The sequence below is a fragment of the Colobus angolensis genome, unplaced genomic scaffold (assembly GCF_000951035.1).
Source record: "Colobus angolensis palliatus isolate OR3802 unplaced genomic scaffold, Cang.pa_1.0 Scaffold71, whole genome shotgun sequence".
Classification (NCBI taxonomy): Eukaryota; Metazoa; Chordata; class Mammalia; order Primates; family Cercopithecidae; genus Colobus; species Colobus angolensis.
The window spans coordinates 11166185-11186982 of record NW_012120821.1 but is presented as its reverse complement, the minus strand read 5'-3'; the positions used below and the strand labels follow the sequence as shown (position 1 = coordinate 11186982).

General features: G+C 36.8%; 1 protein-coding gene across 1 annotated transcript in view; it reads right to left on the bottom strand.

Moving 5' to 3' along the window:
- Positions 1-20798, bottom strand: part of MEGF9 (multiple EGF-like-domains 9) — a gene marked incomplete at its 5' end in the record, with an annotated part of 115012 nt that overhangs the window by 57612 nt on the left and 36602 nt on the right. The window contains one exon of the mRNA XM_011927416.1: positions 1210-1411. Within this exon, the coding sequence (XP_011782806.1) occupies positions 1210-1411 (202 nt within the window). The remainder of the gene's footprint in view (positions 1-1209; positions 1412-20798) is intronic.

Below are 20798 nucleotides of genomic sequence, written 5' to 3'. Positions count from 1 at the left end.
CACGCCCAGCTAATTTTTTTGTATTTTTAGTACAGACTAGGTTTCACCATGGTGGCCAAGATGGTCTTGATCTCTTGACCTCATGATTCACCAGCCTTGGTCTCCCAAAGTGCTGGGATTACAGGTGTGAGCCACCACGCCCAGCCTCTTCTACATTTTTAATAAGCTACCATATGATACAATATTCCATAACAGTACAATATCATTTATAAAGCATCCAAAATATTTATTGCTAAAGTATAAAGCACTTCTTTGTCATGGAGCTAAAAGTTCTTAAAACATGTTCTCTCATTTCAGCCCATAATATTCCTTTGAAATTAAAACAAACCAGAATTTATTGAGTGACATGTGGTAGGCATTTTATATATATCAACTCATTTAATCTTCACAACAACCTTGAGAAGAAACAAGCTCAGTTCCTTGCCCAAGGAACCCAGCTCCTAAGTGGCAGCAGATCTTGGGTTACACCCCAGGTTACACTGAGTATAACCTGTCATTATTTTTTTCATTATTTAATACTGTCACTTCAGTTTTTTGACTTGGGGTCCACAAAAAGTCAAGTGCCTCATATAAGGTCAAAGAATAATTACTTTCAGTGTGGTACAAGGCAAACGTTTAGATAACAGTACGTTATGCAACTAAATTAAATCACCTCCAAATAACATATTATTTTAAAGATAATTCCTGCTTAGTCTACTTTTGGTTTCAAAAATATACTGGTAAATAGAGTAAAACCAGTCTACTTACCACTAGTTAAATAAATTAGGGTATTCCCAAGTTAAGCTTTAGTTGTCCAAAGAAACAAAGGCAGAATTTTGATTAGAGAGAAAAATAAACCAAAGAACAAATTTCCTCAAACTCCATGATATATTAATAAACATAAGAATATTTCTAAACCTCCTAGCAGGTTTCATGCCTGGAAGCCCTTCCAGAAAGCAGATTTCTTCTTCAATAATTTTTTTCCCATGAAATTTACAGAAATTATCCCAGAGAAAAATTGGCGACTCTAGTGCTTTTGAAGAATTAAATCAGTAAATTAGAAGTTTTTAAATCCTGACATTAAATATAACATATAAAGTAGGGAATATAAGTATATAAAATATTTTGTAAATCTATGACCCTCATCCCCCTTTGTTTAAACCAGAGTAGGACCCTTTTTTTTCCCTTGCTAAAATAAAATAAACTTCAGTTCCACCCTCTGTTGCTTACCTGTTGCACAGTATGCTGAGAGCTCCATGTGGACTACAGTCACATGGCTGACAGAGCCCAGAAGTGTAATTTGGGTAAAAGCCCTCTTTGCAGGTTTCACAGTGAAGCCCCTGATAACCTGGCCGACACTCACACTGCCCTGTGGTCTGGTTGCAGTGATTCACATCCAGGCTTCCAACCACAGAGCAGTTACATACATACTCTGCAAAGGAAAGGAAAGAGACATTATCAACCAAGATTTAAGGCCCTCTTAATAAAATGAACTCTATTTTATTTTTCTTAATAAATTTTCATGACAACTTTGTAAGGACAGATAAAATTAACTCTAGTTCAAATTTACTTTCTATCCTGTTTAGTTTATTCAAATCAGGAAACATATAGGGTATATAAATTATGGTTTGTGTGTGTGTGTGTGCGTGTATTATGTTTTTCTGAATTAGAAGCCACCAAAGGCAGGCTTATCTACACGGCACTAAGGGCACATGTTGGAAATGACAACATGTTAAATAATAAATAATCCCATTGTACAGCAGCAAAAGCCTAAGGCTCAGATGATTAACTTTGGTAACCTTATTCAAGGTCATACTAGATTGTGCCATAGCTAGAATCATAAGTTAATGTGTTCTGCCCAGGAAGAAATTAATGAAGAATAGAAACTTTAAAGTAAGGAAATGATGAACAATAAAACCAGAGGAGAAAGTTTACAGGTTCATCCTGATCTGGGAGTTAAAACCAATCCCAATTTGAATGTCTTTTCCAAATTAAAATATTTGGAAAATAAACATTTCTTTTAAGTATATTTCAAACAGTTGTTACTTGCTTGTTTCACTTTTTTCACTTTTCAAAAGAAATATTTTAATTTTTAATTTTTGTGAGTACACAGGAGTATAAGGTGTGTATATTTATGGGGTACTGAGATATTCTGACAGGCATGCAGTGTGTAATAATCACATCAGGGTAAATGGGGTATCCATCACCTTAAGCATTTATCCTTGTGTTACAAACAATCCAATTCTACTCCTTTAGTTATTTTAACACGTACAATCAAATTACTGTCCATAATTACTAAATTATTGACCACAGTCACTCTGTTGTGTTATCAAATACTAGGTCTTATTCATTCTATTTTTTTGTACCCATCCCCACTTCCTTCCCATCGTACCCCTGTCAGAGGTTCTTTAGATAAAAATATTGAGAAGCCCTTAGTTTTAGACTTCTAGTGCAAAGACTCATTTAAAGGTCAGTTAGGATTTGTTTTTTGCTACTGCCTCTATTCATTTTATCAAAAGGAAAGTGTTTTTAACATAGCTTGACACAGTATTAACTGAAGACTTTGTATTAACATATATATCCTAGGAATAGGTCCCATTCCAAAATAGCTATGATCCTACCCTTAAAGGGTCCTGTGAAATCTATGGTACAAATTACAGTTCTAAATAGGTAAGGCACTATATAAAATGGCACTGTACCGATACAGTTTAGCTTGGAAAAAATAATCTTTGATATTATTTTTGATTACTTCAAAAAGCTGCTAGACAACTACAAATCCAGAGTCTCAAATAGAGAGTTATAAAGGGGTTTGCTTCTCCATTCTAGAAAAGGAAATTAAGCTTCAAAATTCTTTATGTAATCACAAGCAGCTTATTTATCCACACAAGTAAAAACAAAAGATTCCTCAAAGAAATTCCCACTTGGCCAACTCTATACCTCCCACACTTCTGCAGTTCCTAAACTTTGGTGTCACTTTTTCCCTGCTCTTCACAGCTCTTCTAGTTTGTAAAGATAACAAATAACGAATAAATAGGCCAGGCGCAGTGGCTCATGCGTGTAATCCTAGCACTTTGGGAGGTCAAGGTGGGCAGATCACTTGAGCTCAGGAGTTTGAGACCAGCCTGGGCAACATGGTGAAATTCCATCTCTACAAAAAAAAAAAAAAAAAAAATTAGCCGGGCATCCTGGCATGCGCCTGTAGTCCTGGCTACTCAGGAGGCTGAGGTGGGAGGATCGCTTGAGCCTGGAAGGCCGAGGTTACAGTGAACCAAGATCTCGCCACTGCACCCCCACCTGGGTGACAGAGTAAGACCTGTCTCAAAAAAAATAATTAAAGTAAAATAAATAAATAAATATTGGCAGCTTATTTGTTTATTTTATGTCTATTTCAAACTTGAGTGGTGCACAAAATCCAAAGGAAAGTTCAGATTTCTTCAGCCTCAAGCTTAGGAAAGGAACAAGCTTCCCATTACAATCAAGACTCTTATTTTCACTAGGCTACATAAACATGACATTTCTTTGACAGAGTTACATGTTTTCACATGATATTTACTTTCTGTGTAGGTGTGTTGTGGTTTTTGTAAATAACAAAGCCATGTTCAGTGGTCTGTAAACCTGCCAATGACAACTTCATGACAGGACCTTCACTCCACCAGAAACGACCAGAACACTTAAAGTAACATTTGTCTTCTGAAATCGGGCAGAAATTCAACTTACATCCAACTCTTCCTGCTGGACCTATTTTATTACAAATTAAACTAATTAAAGTATGTTGATGTCAATAGAACTAGCTCAATAAAAAATGAAAATACTAAAAAAAAATTTTCTATAATAAAGACTATGAATTTTATTTCATTATTTCCTTACTAATGTATTTCCATCTGAAAACTGAGTCAATGTTCCCAATGAGTAAGATTAGCAGTATTTTCTAAAGAATCCAATTGAATTTAAGAACTCAGATATAAACACACAATATTTTTTCCAGTTAAGTTCTAATGGATAAACTTTCAATACTAACCAAGTTCACTGGTTATTTATTATTTCTATAGTCAGTCTAATATCTTCATTATTCCCTGAACATACTCTGGTTAGTCCTGTCTCTGAACCTTTGCTTATTCTGTGCATCTTGAAGTGCTCTTTTTCACATATTCAAACTTATTCCCTATTTTAAGAATCAGCTGAAACTCACTTCTCCATAAACTCTAACTGTACTGCCCCTATTATTAATCCGTAACAATACCTACTACCTAAACCTCTCAAATGACAATAATTTGAAGAGGCAGTAAAGCAAAGAGTTATGAGCACAGATTGTAGAGGTAGATGGCTAAGATTAAATCCTGCTCTCTCACTAACTTTATACCCGTAGGTAAGTTAATTAAGCTCTGTGTGCCTTCATTTTTTTCTCCTGTAAACAGGGCATAATAGTAGCTATACCACTCAGTGCTGATACTTAAGCTGGAAGCGGTCTGGTGTATTGCAATAATTAATACAACAGCTGGAAAAAAAGTAAAAAGTGTTATCAGATAAAATAATAAATGCAATTTGGATGTTAGATTCACAGGCTATAGCTTCGTTATAACCTGAGGATAAGATCTAAAAGCCTGACAATGGGTTTAGTACCATAGCAGCTTTGAATAATGTCTGGGAAACAGAATTAGTTTCCTATTACGCACAAATCCATGTTATGGCTCATCTAGGTAGAGAATAAGATGATATTCTACTTATACTAGGCTCCACTCATTAACAATATGCGTGCCTTAAAATACACAGTGGTAAAAACAAGGATTTAGGATGCGGCTTCAGAGAAGATGAAAAATGAGCATTTATTTATTATACATCCTTGGTACTAATCAGTTTAACAGTAGCAGCGTGAATGGCAAATGTTGCAGCAAGAGAGACCACCCCAGAGATAAGAAGGGGGCTGACACATCAAGACAAAAAGGCACTATTATGTTAATACTTCTCCCCAAAATAACGAAAGGAAAGGAAGAGAATACAAAGTAAACCAAGTGCCAGGGAGCATGGGCATCTTTTCTGTTTGTAACTCAGAACTTAAGGCCCGTCCCAGTGACTGACCTTAAATGAAATGACCCAAGTTAAATGAATAGTATAAGCAACAGCAATAAATGTAAAACACTCCGGGTATTCATTAAATTGTGCCAGGACAATTTGTTAGCTTGTAAGTAGAGTAAAATCTCAGACCCTTCACAGGTCTAGACATTTGTGCGGAACCAGAGAGGAGTTAATGCAGAAGTAATGCAGTCTCCTTAGTAAAAATGTGGCAATATGAAAAAGAAGGAAGTTTCAATTGATAGAAGCAATGAGAAGGACCAAAGACAAGAGGAAGTGCTGACTTTTTAATGAGTTAGAATCTTAGACATCAGAACAGCACAAAGGAGTCTGCAACATGATTAATGGAAAATCACCAGTGTGGATATTAATGGGAATGAAACAATATGAAGAGGACACCAAAAGCTAACTATAGACAAGTATGAATAAGATGCCAAACAGCTCATTCAATTGTCTAAAAGTAAATATGGAATAAACTCTGTCATGTGAGTAGCAGGCTTCCTTTCAGCCCTTTAATTCTTTGGAAAACTCTATAGAGAAATGATTAGAGAAGGGTAATGTAAATGTTCTCAGAGAGAGCAAAATCTTGGCAACATTTTTTCCTTTTGTTGTCTGGCTTCTGAAGAACAATAAAATATAGTGATTTTCACCCTGAAGAAGAATAAGAAACTAAACTCTTTGCCAAACTGCTTTAAGTATTTGAAAATAGACACATAAAGTCCCAGAGAAAATCAAATTCTGCACTTTTTCAAAAATTCGAAAAGCCAAGAGTTGAAGTTTTTTAGCCCTAAAAAAAGAGAGTATTTTGTTTACAAATCCCGTAAGTTCCCCTGCCACCTACCTCCACCTGCCCTGCCCTTTGTGCACAAACATTTGCCCTGGTAAAAGATTATCTACTTGAACATACTGAAGACCTTTTCTAGGCCTTTCATAAACCTCGTAGGCTCTCTCTTCATCCAACTTTTAACCATCTCATAGAGAATATTTGGTGGGTTCTGGTATTCAGCTTGTTTGCATTTATGATGGGAGTTTTTGAAAAATACTAATTGTGATTGTATGTCCTAATGAATGTGTCCTCTCTGTGTCTCTTTTTGAAGTCATTTCTAAGTGCTAGAATTAACTGTAATGCTCAAGCAGTACAATTGTGTGTTAAACTTTTGCAGATAAAAATCCATAAAAACAGTAAATGAAAAATTTACATAACAAAATTAAAAAACTATGTCCTCAGTCATGATGGAAATCTCATAAACAAAGAAATGTTACCCTGACAACAATACTGTTGGTAAACTAAAATGATTACAAAATTATTGCATTTAAGCATAGATACTAGAAGACTACTTGTAGCTATAACTAATACAGAGCACTCACAGGAATCTGATTCAGAAAGTCAGCCTGAAATTCTATCTACAAAAGTATTGCATTTAAGCACAGATACTAGAAGACTACTGGTGGCTATAACTAATACAGAGCACTCACAGGAATCTGGTTCAGGAAGATAGCCTGAAATTCAATTTACAGCCTTTTGCAAAACTGCATAAACACCTTTGCAAAACTCAATTTCTGACTCCTTTTCATTCATTCAACAACAATTTCACCCCTTTTATTGTTAGCTGACATGTAATAATAATACCTATTTATGCAATACAGAGTGATCTTTCAATACATGCATACAATGTATAATGATCAGACTAAATAGCATATCTATTACCTCAAACATTGATCATTTCACTGTACTATGAACATTTAAAATTCTCTCTTCTAGCTTTTTGAAAATATAGAGTAAATTACAGTTAACTATATTTATTTACCCTATTGTGCTGCAGAACACCAGTACTCATTTAGTACTATACAGCTATAATTTTGTATCCATTAACCAATCTCTTCCCATCCTTCCTTCTCACTTACCCTTCATGGTTTCTAATACCTCCAATTCTACTCTTTTTTTTTTTTTTTTTTGAGATGGAGCCTCACTCTGCAGCCTAGGCTGGAGTGTGGTGGCACAATCTCGGCTCACTGCAACCTCTGCCTCCCGGGTTCAAGCAATTCTCCTGCCTCACCTTCTGAGTGGCTGGGATTACAGGTGCACACCATCACACTCGGCTAATTTTTGTATTTTTAGTAGAGACGGGGTTTCACCATGTTGGTCAGGCTGGTCTTGAACTCCCGACCTCGTGATCCGCCTGCCTCAGACTCCCAAAGTGCTGGGATTACAGGCATGAGCCACCGCGCCCGGCTCCAATTCTACTCTTTACTTTCATGAGCTCGATTTTTTTTTAATCTCCCACATATGAGTAAGAACATGCAGTATTGGCCGGGCGCGGTGGCTCAAGCCTGTAATCCCAGCACTTTGGGAGGCCGAGACGGGCGGATCACGAGGTCAGGAAATCGAGACCATCCTGGCTAACATGGGGAAACCCCGTCTCTACTAAAAATACAAAAACTAGCCGGGCGAGGTGGCGGGCGCCTGTAGTCCCAGCTACTCGGGAGGCTGAGGCAGGAGAATGGCGTAAACCCGGGAGGCGGAGCTTGCAGTGAGCTGAGATCTGGCCACTGCACTCCAGTCCGGGCGACAGAGCGAGACTCCGCCTCAAAAAAAAAAAAAAAAAAAAAAAAAAAAAAAAAGAACATGTATTTAACTTTCTGTGCCTTATTTTACGTAACATAATAACTTACAGCTTCATCCATGTTTCCATAAATAGTAGGATTTCATTCTTTTTCATGGCTGTATAGGACCAATATTCTAAAGCATTTCCCTTGTGTTTTCTTCTAGTAGTTTTATAGTTTCAGATCTTACTTTTAAGTCTTTAATCTATTTTGAGTTAATTTTTGTATAAGATGAAAGACGGGAGGTCTAGTTTTATTCTTCTGCATATAGATATCCAGTTTCCCCAGCATCATTTATTGAAGAATATATCCTTTCCCCCAATGTATGTTCTGGGCACCTTTATTGAAAATCAGTTGGCTGTAAACACATGGATTTATTTCTGGATTCTCTGTTCTGTTCCACTGACTTATGTGTCTGTTTTCATACCTATGCCATGTTGTTTTGGTTACCATAGTTTTGTAGTATATTTTGAAGTCAGGTAGTGTGATGACTCCAGCTTTGTTCTTTTTGCTCAGGATTGCTTTGTCTTCTGTAATTCCATATGAATTTCAGGGTTTTGTTTTTTTTTAATTTCTGTGAAGAATATCACTGATATTTTGATAGGGATTCCATTAAATCTATAAAGTGCTTTAGGTAGTACACTCTTACTTTTTAATATCTTCAAATACTGTTACCTATTAAAAATACAAAAAACCTGTATAAGCTATTCCTAAACTTACAATATTTATCAGAGCACTGGCCATTCAAGTTCTAAGTCCCAAAGAGATATCATCGTTTTAGACAGTTGGAACTACAGTCTGACTTGCAAAAGTAGATGGAAATAGTTCTATTCTCAGCACACACGATGCAAACATTATAGGAACATCCACTCAATGGAAGTCAAAAAGCAAAACTGTACTTTGAAAGGCAATGAGTATCCATCTATTTGAATAGCTAAAGTACACAAACAAAAAAAAAATTGACAATACTAATTGCTGGCAAGCATGCAGGACTTTCAAAAATTACTAGTGTAAGTACAAAATAGTAGACACACTTTGGAAAACAGTTTGACAGTTTCTTATAAAGTTAAATATACCTTTACTATATGACCCAGCAATTCCACTCCTAGGTATGTATCTGAGGGAAATGAAAAGTTATAGTCACACAAAAACTTGTACAGAAGTATTTATAAGTGATATTAATAATCACCAAAATGTGGAAATCAACCAAATGTCCTTCAACTAGTGAATGGATACAGTATGGTACATTCTCATAATGGAATGCCATTCAACAATAAAAAGGAATAAACCACTGATATCCAAGAACATGGATGAATCTTAAATGCATTATGCCAAATGAAAGGAGCCAGGGGCAGAGAATAGATCAGGGATTTGCCAAGAGGTGGGAGCAGAAGGGAAGGGCTGACTACAAAGGAGCAATACAAGGGAATTTTAAGGGGGTAATAAAACCATTTTGCATCTTGATTATGCATGTATCAAAACTAATAGAACTATTGCACATCAAATGAGTAAATATCATTGGATATAAATTTAAAAATATGCAAAAAAATTTTTTTAAGCAATGAGGTTTTACTAGATTCAATTTTTAAAATGTTGCTGGAAGGATGCCTTGGTGTCCCACAAGCAACTATTTCAACTGAACTGTGGCACCAGCATCCACAGGGGATCCAACTAATGATTGAGGCTTTCTCAAAGTGACTGTTACATTTTAGATAGCAGGAAGTTATTAATGCTCCAGCTGATTATTGCATAAGGAGTTGTGGAACATTTTAGTATTTAAAATGCTATTTCACTAAAAGGAGTACAATCTTTTCTTTTCCCTTTGGCTCCAACTTAAGTCTTAGGCTGCAACTGTTCCCATGTACAATGAGAGACAAGAGGAAAAAAATGAAAGATAAAGATGTATAGGATTACCATCCTTTTTTCATATGCAATTGTTTGTTTCCTTTTGAGATTCATCATTAAAAACCCTACTCTGTTTAAACAAAGACCAGGAAAATGCATGTAAATATAACTTTCAATCTATCTAATCTATTCAACAAAGAACATCACCCATTTTCACAAGCCTAGGATTGGATCCACAAAAATTACATCATTCCTGATTTTTGAATTGAAAAGAAAAGGAAAAATATTGTCAAAATCAAGAGTAGGAATACACAACTCAAACCTCTGCGTGTACATCAAATGATTCTTTAAAAAAATCCAACAAACTGGCCGGGTGCGATGGCTCACATCTGTAATCCTAGCACTTTGGGAGGCTGAGGTGGGCAGATCACTGAAGGTCAGGAGTTCAAGCCTAGCCTGGCCAACATGGCAAAACCCCATCTCTACTAAAATACAAAATTCAGTCAGGCATGGTGGCATGTGCCTGTAATCCCACCTACTCTGGAGGCTGAGGCAGGAGAATCGCTTGAACCTGGGAGGCGGAGGTTGGCAGTGAGATGAGATCGTGCCACTGCACTTCAGCCTGGATTACAGAGCGAAACCCTGTCTCAAAACAAACAAACAAACAAAACCAACAAAACTATATTATCTTGACTACAGGCCTGATTTCCTAAGTATATGGTGTATTTCAAAATGTACTTTTTATTAGGACCATATTTTATGTTTTAGGTTTGAAGAAAAGGAATCTCAGAAAAGCCTCATTCTAGGGAAAATGAATTATCAACACAAGAATTTTTGTTTTGAGAGTCTTACTCTAGAGTAACATTAATGCTCAAATCACATTTGAGTATTGCCAAGGTATTGCCACAAATCTTTGAAAACTTGGGAAACTTAATATTAAAGCTGATGAATTTCTTTAGTTAAACTAGACTTTGTAGAGATGTGTAGTATTAAAGTCACTACTTTTAAAGAAAAGTTTTAAGCTTTGTTTGAAAATAAAAATGTATCAATTAAAATTCCCAGTCACAATTTACTAGAGCAAAACATTTCTTCAACTTCATGGTAGACATATGAAATAAATGGGGCAACATAATCCAGGTTTTGTAGAAAATTTTCTGTCTCACATTTAAAAATCATGTTGTTAGTGCTTGTCCCTGGCTCACTGCCAGTTTTCCACAATTCAGAGATAATTCATCTAATTAATGAGACAAGATGACAAGTTCTGGAAAAGGTTGTAAAGGCTAGTTTTTACTTCTAATAACAATGATGATATTACCAGCTATTAAGCATATCCTACACATATATCAGATATCACACTAGAAACTGGACACAAATGGCCTCCTTTAGTGTTCACCATAATCCTGTGATGCAGGTACCTCAAGCGAGGAATCTGAGTCTCAGACAGATGAAACAAATCACAGAACTAATCAGTATGGAAGAAGAGACTAAAGCCCAAAATGAGTAACTCCAAAGTCCATGTCTTTTCACTCTGAGAAGCCAAACAATCAGACAGACCCAGAACACCTTAAAATCAAACTTTGCTGCTAATTAACCAGCTCTAGGACAGTTAGTGAATCTAACTGCTCTGAGATTCAGTGTCTCAATGTACAAACTGTGGCTAATTCTTTTCATCTATCATGAAAAACAATTAAAGGTCAAATTATATATGGCCACGTATATTGTTTTTGGTTTACAAAAACTTTTGTTTAATTGAGCCACTGGTATATCTAAAAATCTGAATAAGTAAATCAGAAGGCAGTTTCCTTTGAAAATTTTGAATGTATATACTATGTTTTAAGGGAAAATCATAGGTTTTAAATTGCTCAGTGGTGGCAAATTTTCTCATATTTCTCCACATTTCTCATAGTGGTTTAGCACAGTAGTGATCAATAAATAGCTATAGATGTCAGTTCAAATCAGATTCCATTTTATAAAATAAAATTAGAGCTGGTCAATTTAAAAGACAAAGGTCTTCAAGATTCAATGAAAACCCAAAAAATCCAGCTACAAACACATTACAAAAGACATAAAACAGAATTATACATTAAGGTTAAAAGTAACTGAAAGGAAAAAGATGAAGCAGGTAAATATTAACTAAAAGAAAACTAGTATAGATAGCTATATTAATTAATGTAAGACAAAATAGATGTTTAAGCAAAAAAAAAAAGCAATATAAGGGGACAAGAGGTCTGGTCACTATATAAAAAAATGTACAATTCATTAAAAATATGTAGTTCTAAATTAGATGTGTATCTAATCCCATAGTCTCAAAATACATGAGGCAAAATGACAGCAAATATATTTAATATGGTTATTTGAGGATGAAGTGAGATAAAAATGTGACAGTACCAGAATAGGATATTTACTGTTTTATCTCCCCAGATGTCCCACTTTTCTTGAAATGTAGAAAATACTCTCAGAAATATATATCAGAAACAAGATATGACAATAAATGCTCTAAAATAAGGGATTGGGGAAGATTAGGAATTACAGTTGGTTAAACTACAGCATTTTACAATGTTCTGGCAGAAGGGACTTTCTTTTAATCCAGAATTAGAATAATTCAACAAATTTCCTGAAGTCATAAAAAAGGTAGAAGAGAGAAGTCTAGTCTAGATTATAGAAAAATATTTACTACACAGGATCATGTACTCAAATACTTTCCTCATTAGCATTCTAAACACCCTTATTCTCCAAAAGTTCTTTTTTTTTTTTGAGACGGAATCTCTGTCACCCAGGCTAGAGTGCCATGGCACACTCTCAGCTCACTGCAACCTCTGCCTCCCGGATTCAAGCGATTCTCCTGTCTCAGCCTCCCAAGCAGCTGGGACTACAGGTAAACGCCACCATGCCCGGCTAATTTTTGTATTTTTATGTAGAAAAGGGGTTTCACCAGGTTGGTCAGGCTGGTCTCAAACTCCTGACCTCAAATAATCCGCCCACCTCAGCCTCCCAAAGTGCTGGGATTACAGGCACAAGCCACCGTGCCTGGCCTCTAAAAGTTCTTTGTACCTTCCACTATGTATCCTCTACCGTGTTCGTAGAGCACTGTCAAAGACAGCTACAATATAAAGACCTGGCCTGTTAAAGGTTTTACTTTCACTAAGTCCCTAGAACTGCTTCTAAATCCTTAGATTTATCTTATTGTTTCCACATATCCATTGCCGGCATTGGCTATTCCAAGCTTCTCTTTAAGTCTTCCATCCCACTATACAACCAGCAAATGGGTGTAACTTCATGGAAACTGAGACCTTCTTTTTCTCTCTTCCTCCTTTTTCCCACCAACCTAACCTTCTCTCCAGTTTCAGGCTAGACAGATCCTTCCAAGACCAAACAATCCCTCCAACTGCACTCTTTATCACATCCTCTCCCAAAGCTCTTTCCAGGACTCTACTCTGCCCACTCCCATTGTCCCCCTCCTTCAGCCTTTTCAAGCTTTCACTTTTTACAGAATTCACCTTCAAATATGCATTGGGTCTCTCACGATTCTCTGTTCAGTCTCCTGTTCCATTTAACTAGCATTTACTTTCTAAATAAAATTTCTCAGACAAAAATACAGACTGCCTCCTTTTCTTCACCACATGTTTTCTTCTTAATGCTCTGCAATCTTTTCTAAACTCTACTAAAAATGCTCTCTCAAAAGTTACTAACCCAAAACAAAACAATAGCCTTCTCAGGCCATATTCTGCTTAACCATTTTGCAGCATTGGACATACCGATACCCCTTCCATTTTGACACTCTTTCTTTGGTCTCCATGTCATTGGATAAATCCATGAGCACTTATTGAGGATTTTACTATGATCAAGTCCTCTCCTTATGCTTCCACTTCCACATGGCAGACAGATCATTATGGTTCCCAATGAATCCATGGAGAGAGACAAGTCTCAGCTACTCCAGTCATCCCCATCAAGGCCCCAAACATATGGGTGAGGCCATTTTAGATCCTCCAGCTGTAGCCAATCTACCAATACAGCCAGGGTAAGCCCAAGAGAGACCAGGAGAAGAATCATTAGAATGAGAAATAAATAATTGCTATTGTTTTCAGACACTAATATCAAGAATGATATTACTACGGGGAATATTATGCACAACTCTATACATATAAATTCAACAACTTTGATGAAATGGACCAATCTCTTGGAAACCAAGCTATCAAAACCTAATTCAGATTATCTAAATGGTCCTATACCTATTAAAGAAATAGAATTTATAGTTTAAAACCTTCCAAAAGAGAAATTTCCAGGCCCAGATGGCATCACTGGAGAATACTACTAAGCATTTTAATAAGAAGTAACATCAATTCTGTAAGACGTCTTCCAGATAACAGAAGAGGTAGGAATCCTTTCCAATTAATTCTATAAGGACAGCATTATTTTGATACCAAAACCAGATAAAAACATTACAAGAAAACTACAGAACAACATTCCTTGTGAACATCTTGGATCAAAAACCTCTCAACAAAATAACCAGTAATATATAAAAAACAAATTGAACCCTGCAATATATAAAAAGATTAAGTGGGATTTATTCCAGAAATACTGGTTCGACACTTGAAAATTAATCAGTACAATCCATCCTGTTAGCAGGCTAAAGAAAAATGCCATCTCATCTCAATTGATGCAAAAAAGATTTTAAAAAATTAACATCCATTCATGGAAGAAGTGCCCAGAAAACTATGAATAGAAGGAAACTTTCTCAGCCTAATAAAGGGTGTCTATGAAGAAACAACATTTAACATTATACTTCATAGTGAGAGACTAATTACTTTCTCCCAAGATCAGGAACAAGGCAAGAATGTCCCCTCTTACCACTCCTGTTCAAAATCATATTAGAAGTCCTAGACAGTGGAATAAAGCAAGGAAAAGAAAAAAATGGTCTTCAGATCAAAAAAAGAAACAAAACTGGGCCGGGGTAGTAGCTCAACACGTATAAAATCCCAGTACTTTGGGAGGCCAAGGTGGGAGGATTACATGAACCCAGGAGTTCAAGACCAGTCTAGGCAACATAGTGAGACCCCATCTCTACAGAAAAATAAATAAATAAATAAATAAATAAATAAATAAATAAAAGCCAGGAATGGTGGCACATGCCTGTAGTCTCAGCTATTCCTGGGGCTGAGATGGAAGGATCACTTGAGCCCATGAGGTCGAGGCAGTAGTGAGCCACGATCATACCACTCTATGCCAGCCTGTATAACAGAATGAGACCCTGTCTCAATAAATACATAAATAAATAAATAAATACTGTCTCTATTCACAGATAACATGAAAGTTTATGTAGAAAAAAAGTTTAATCTATTACAAAAATTCCTAGAACTAATAAATGACATTAATAAGCTTGCAAGGGCTGGGCCTGGTGGCTCACGCCTGTAATCCCAGCACTTTGGGAGGCCAAGGCGGGCAGATCACCTAAGGTCAGGAGTTCGAGACCAGCCTGACCAACATGGAGAAACCCTATCTCTACTAAAAATACAAAATTAGTCAGGCATGGTGGTGCATGCCTGCAATCTCAGCTACTCGGGAGACTGAGGCAGGAGAATCGCTTGAACCCAGGAGGCAGATGTTGCGGTGAACCGAGATCGCACCACTGCACTCCAGCCTGGGCAAGAAGAGCAAAACTCCGTCTCAAAAAAATAAAAAATAAGGTTGCAAGACACAAAATTAACAAACAAAAATCAACTGTATTTCTATGTGTTATGAATGAACAGATGGAATTTTTAAAATTTTAATACCACTTGACTAGCTCCAAAAATGTGAAATACTTACATACAAAATTAACACGTATGACCTTTATGCTAAAAACTATGAAACATGATAAAAGAAACAAAAAGACCTAAAAATATGGCGACACATAATGTAAACAATTAGATCTATACTTTAATAAATCCCAACCAAAATCCCAGAAGGATTTTTTTGTAGATATCAACAAATTGATTCTAAAATATATATGAAAAAGCAAAGAAACCTCAATAGCCAAATAACAAAGCTGGAGGACTCACAATAATTGATTTCAAGACTTACTATAAAGCTATAGTAATCAAGACATGGTGTTATTGGTAAAAAGAAAAAAGAAAAAAACAGACACGAAGGCCAACGGAATAGAGAGCCCAGAAGTAAACCCTCAGAAATATCTAACTAATTTAATTTTTGACAAGATGAAAAGGCAATTCAATGGAGAAAGGATGCTTTTTTTTCCAAATAAATGGTGTTGGTACAGTTGGACATCCATAAACAAAAGATTAAAACTCGACATTAAGTCACACCTTACATAAAAATTAACTCAACATGGATCATAGCCCTAAATGTAAAATGTAAAACTATAACACTTCTAGAAGAAAACACAGAAGAAAATATGATTGACCTTGCATTAGGCAAATAGCTTACAAATAAAATACCAAAAGTAAAATCCATAAAAGAAAAACGTATAAGTTGGACTTTACTAAAATGAAATACTTTGTTCTTCAAAAGACTGCTAACAAAATTAAAACACAGCCATAGACTGGGAGAAAATACTTACAAATCACATTTCTGTCAAAGCACTTGCATCAAGAATATATGAAGAACTCTCAAAACTCAACAATAAGGAAATAATGCAATTTAAAAATGGAGAAAAGATCTAGAAACTTTACCAAAGAAGATATATATACAACAAATAAGCACTTGAAAAGGTACCCACTATCTTTCATTAGGAAAATACAAATTAAAACCAGAATGACATACTACTACACATCTAAAAGAATGGCAAATTTCAAAAAACTGTCAATACCAAATACCACAATGCTGAGGAAGTAGAACTCCAGTACATTGTTGATGGGAATGCTTGAAAAATAATTTGACAGTTTCTATTTTTCTTCTCTTTTTTTTTTTTAAGAGACAGGTTCTCAATTTGTTACCTAGGCTGGAGTGCAGTGGCATGGCCATAGCTCACTGTAACCTCAAACACCTGAGCTCAAGAGACCCTCCTGCCTCAGCCTCCAAAGAAGCTAGGGTTACAAGCACACACCATCATGCTTGGCTAATTTTTAAATTTTGTGCAGAGACAGGGGTGTTGCTATGTTGGCCAGGCTGGTCTCAAACTCCTGGCCTCAAGTGATCCTCCCTCCTCAGCCTCTCAAAGTGCTAGGATTACAGCAGGTGTGACCACCACATCAGCCAGCAGTTTCTTTTCTTTTCTTTTCTTTTCTTTTTTTTTTTTTTTGAGATGGAGTCTTGCTCTGTCAACCAGGCTGGAGTGCAGTGGTGCAATCTCAGCTCACTGCAAGCTCCACCTCCCAGGCAGGTTCACGCCATTCTCCTGCCTCAGCCTCCTGAGTAGCTGGGACTACAGGCGCCCACCACCAAGCCCGGCTAATTTTTATAAAGTTAAATATATACCTACCATATGATCCAATAACTCTGCTCCCAGGTATCTCCCCAAGAGAAATGAAAACTAAGTTCACACATACATGTAACTGAATGTTTATAGCAGCTTTATTCATAATCACCAAATACTGGAAATAACCCAAATGTCCTTCAACTGGTGAATGGCTAAACCAACTGTGGTCCTTTTTATATTACATATGAGAATATTTTTACATGTCAGAATCTATGTCGGATCTATTAAGTTGATCTAGTCTGGCTAGGTGCAGTGGGTCACACCTGTAATCCCGGCACTTGGGTGGCTGAGGCAGGAGGATCCCTTGAGCCCAGGAGTTCAATACTAGCCTGGGCAACATAGTGAAACCCCATCTTTACAATATAAAAAAATATTAAAAAATTACTCCAGCATGGTGGCTCAGACCTGTAGTTCCAGCTATTCAGGAGGTTAAAGTGAGAGGATGGCTTAAGCCTGGGAGGTCAAGGCTGCAGTGAGCTGTGATCACTGTACTCCAGCCTGGGCAGCAGAGTGAGACTCTGTCTCAAAAAAAAAAAAGAGTGGCCAGACACGGTGGCTCACGCTTATAATCCCAGCACTTTGGGAGGCCGAGGTGGGTGGATCACAAGTTCAGGAGTTCAAGACCAGCCTGGTCAACACAGTAAAACCCTGTCTCTACTAAAAATACAAAAAATTAGCCAGGTATGGTGGTGGGTGCCTATAATCCCTGCTACTATGGAGGCTGAGGCAGGAGAATCGCTTGAACCTTGGAGGCAGAAGTTGCAGCGAGCTGAGGTCGCGCCACTGCACTTCAGCCTGGGTGACAGAGAGAGACTCCATCTCAAAAAAAAAAAAAAAAAAAACCTATTCTTATATCAGCACACAGAAAAGTTTTAATAACTGCAGCTTTATAATGTGTTTCACTAATGTATTATCCTTCTTTACATTTTTTCAGTTGTTCATAGTTACCAATGTTTCCACCTAAACTTTATTGCCACATTCCCTCCAAAAATATTCCTATTGTAATTTCCCCAGTAATTCCACTTATCCTAAAAATTAATGTATCAAGAACTGGCAGCTTTACAATATTCAATTTTCAGGCAGGCACATTGGCTCTGGCTTGCATTCCCAGCACTTTGGGAGGCCAAAGGAAGGCAGATCACTTGAGTTCACAAGTTCAGCCTGGGTAACATGGCAAAATCGGTTCCATCTCTACAAAAAATAATTTCAATTTTCCCATCTATGAGCACTGACATGTGTCTCCACTTATTCAGTCTACTTTTATATCAGTGAAATTTTACAACTTAAAAAATATGTATATGAGTTTCATACATATCTTGTTATGATGATTTCTAAACTTTTTATCATTAGTGGTGGTGGTGGCAGTAGTGGTTAAACTTCTATCTTCTAATCAATATTAGTAATAATCATTCAATTAGATTTTTTGAGATATCCACACAGGCATTTTGATGAACTCTTATTGTTTCTAATGGTATCCCCCCTTGATTTTCTTGAGTAAGATTTCTATTTTTAAGTTACATGATATGAGATCTTCCATTAAAGGTCATATCTTACCTGGCTAACAATAGATATAATTCTTCGTTTCCTCCACAACAGCTTGTGATAAAATACAGGAAACTGTTTCACACAACTGCTTATCTTAATCCCTAGGTAGGCCTTATTACTATTAATTATAATAAAAATAATTATCATTTACTATGACCTGCAATGTCCCAGACTTTCTTGCACATCTTACTTGCATGAACACTTAGCTTTACAACAACCTTGCAAGTGTAGAGACTGCAAGTCCCAGTTTATTAACAGGAAAACTAAAACTTAGAGAACCTAAGTGCTTGCCCAAGACCAGAGTTAGTGGGTAATGGGTTGAGACAACATTCACATCCAGGTTTATTTTACATCAATACCCTTCCTCATTTCACTTCACCTCACCACTTCTTCCTTTACAAGAAGGGGAGGAGATAAGGAGCAAAAAGAAGAAGATATTCTACCTAGTACCATTAAATGTAGTTGTGTTTTCTTTTCTTTTCATGTGTGTGAGTGTGTGTGTGTGTGACCAAATCTCCCTCGGTCACCCAGGCTGGAGTGCAGTGGCACGATCACAGCTCACTGCAGCCTCAACCTCCCTGCCTCAGGTTATCCTCCCACCTAAGCTTCCCAAGCAGCTGCGACTACACGCGTGCACCACCATGCTGGCTTAATTTAAAAAAAAAAATTTTTTTATACAGATGGGGTGTCATCATGTTGCCCAGGCTGGTTTTGAACTCCTGTGCTCAAGCAATCTGCCCACCTCAGCCCCCAAAGTGCTGGTTCACAGGTCAGAGCCACTGCGTCTGGCATTTTTTTCCAATCTGTTTTTCTGTAAGCAAGTGACATCAAATCAAATGATTACCAAATGGTGTGGGGTAGGAGGGAAGCAGTTGCTCAAGCTACAAAATAAATTCTCAGTTGGCAACACCTTGCATTTGTTTTCAGCTGGTATACCTTAACATACTGTTCAAAGCCAAAGACACAATCATGAGTTAGTATTTGTCATCTGTTTATTTTATTTAAATGCACTCTCATAACTAAAACAATACTGATAATTAGTATTTCAAGTATCTCTCCAAAAGAAACGTGCTAATTTGGGATCAAGAGTTCTGGATAGGGACTATACTAAGCTACCAAACTGCTACTTGAACCTAGGCAAAACACTTATCTTTTTGTGCCACCGCTTTTCCATTAATATACATTTTTCAAAGTTTTGAGAAAACTAATTTTGCCACTTAATAAGAGTTAATCGTTTATGTTTTGAGAGTATATTTTATTTTTTGTACCCATTAACCATCCCCACCTCCCCTCCACGCAACCCCCGACTACTCTTCCCAGACCCTAGTAAATATCTTTCTATTTTCTATCTCCATGAGTTCAATTGTTTTAATTTTTAGGTCCCACAAATAAGTGAGAACATGCAATATTTAACTTTCTGTGCCTTATTTCCCTTAATGTAATGACTTCTAGTTGTTGTTGTTGCAAAACCATGTTGTTGCAAATGACAGGATCTTATTCTGTCTTATGGATGAATAGTAGTGTATATCCACCACATTTTCTTTATCTATTAGTCTGTTGATGGATACTTAGGTTGCTTCCAAATCTTGGCTATTATGAACAGTGCTGCAACAAACATGGGAATGCAAATATTCTTCGATATACTGATTTCCTTTCTTTTGAGTATATATCCAGCAGTGAGATTGATGGATTGTATTGTAGCTCTAATTTTAGTTTACTGAGGAACCTCTAAACTGTTCTCCATAGTGGTTGTACTAATTTACCCTCCCACCAACACTATACAAGATTTCCCTTTCTCCATATCCTCACCAGCATTTATTATTGTCTGACTTTTGTGGGGGATTTTTTTGTTTGTTTTCCTGAGACAGAGTCTCGCTCTGTCACGTAGGGTGAAGTGCAGTGGCATGATCTCAGCTCACTGCAACCTCTGCCTCCCGGGTTCAAGGAATTCTCATGCCTCAGCATCCTGAATAGTTGGAATTACTGGTATGCACCACCATACCTGGCTAATTTTTTTGTATTTCAGTAGAGATGGGGTTTTGCCATGTTGGCCATGCTGGTCTTGAACTCCTGCCTGAAGTGATCCACCTGCCTTGGCCTCCCAAAGTGCTGGGATTATGGGTGTGAGCCACTGAACTTAGCCTGATTTTGTATTTTTAAATAGCCTGTCTTCATGTTCATTAGTTCTTCTGCTTAATCAATTCTACTATTAAGAGACTTTGGCCGAACAGACACACGAAAAAATGCTCATCATCACTGGCTATCAGGGAAATGCAAATCAAAACCACAATGAGATACCATCTCACACCAGTTAGAATGGCGATCATTAAAAAGTCAGGAA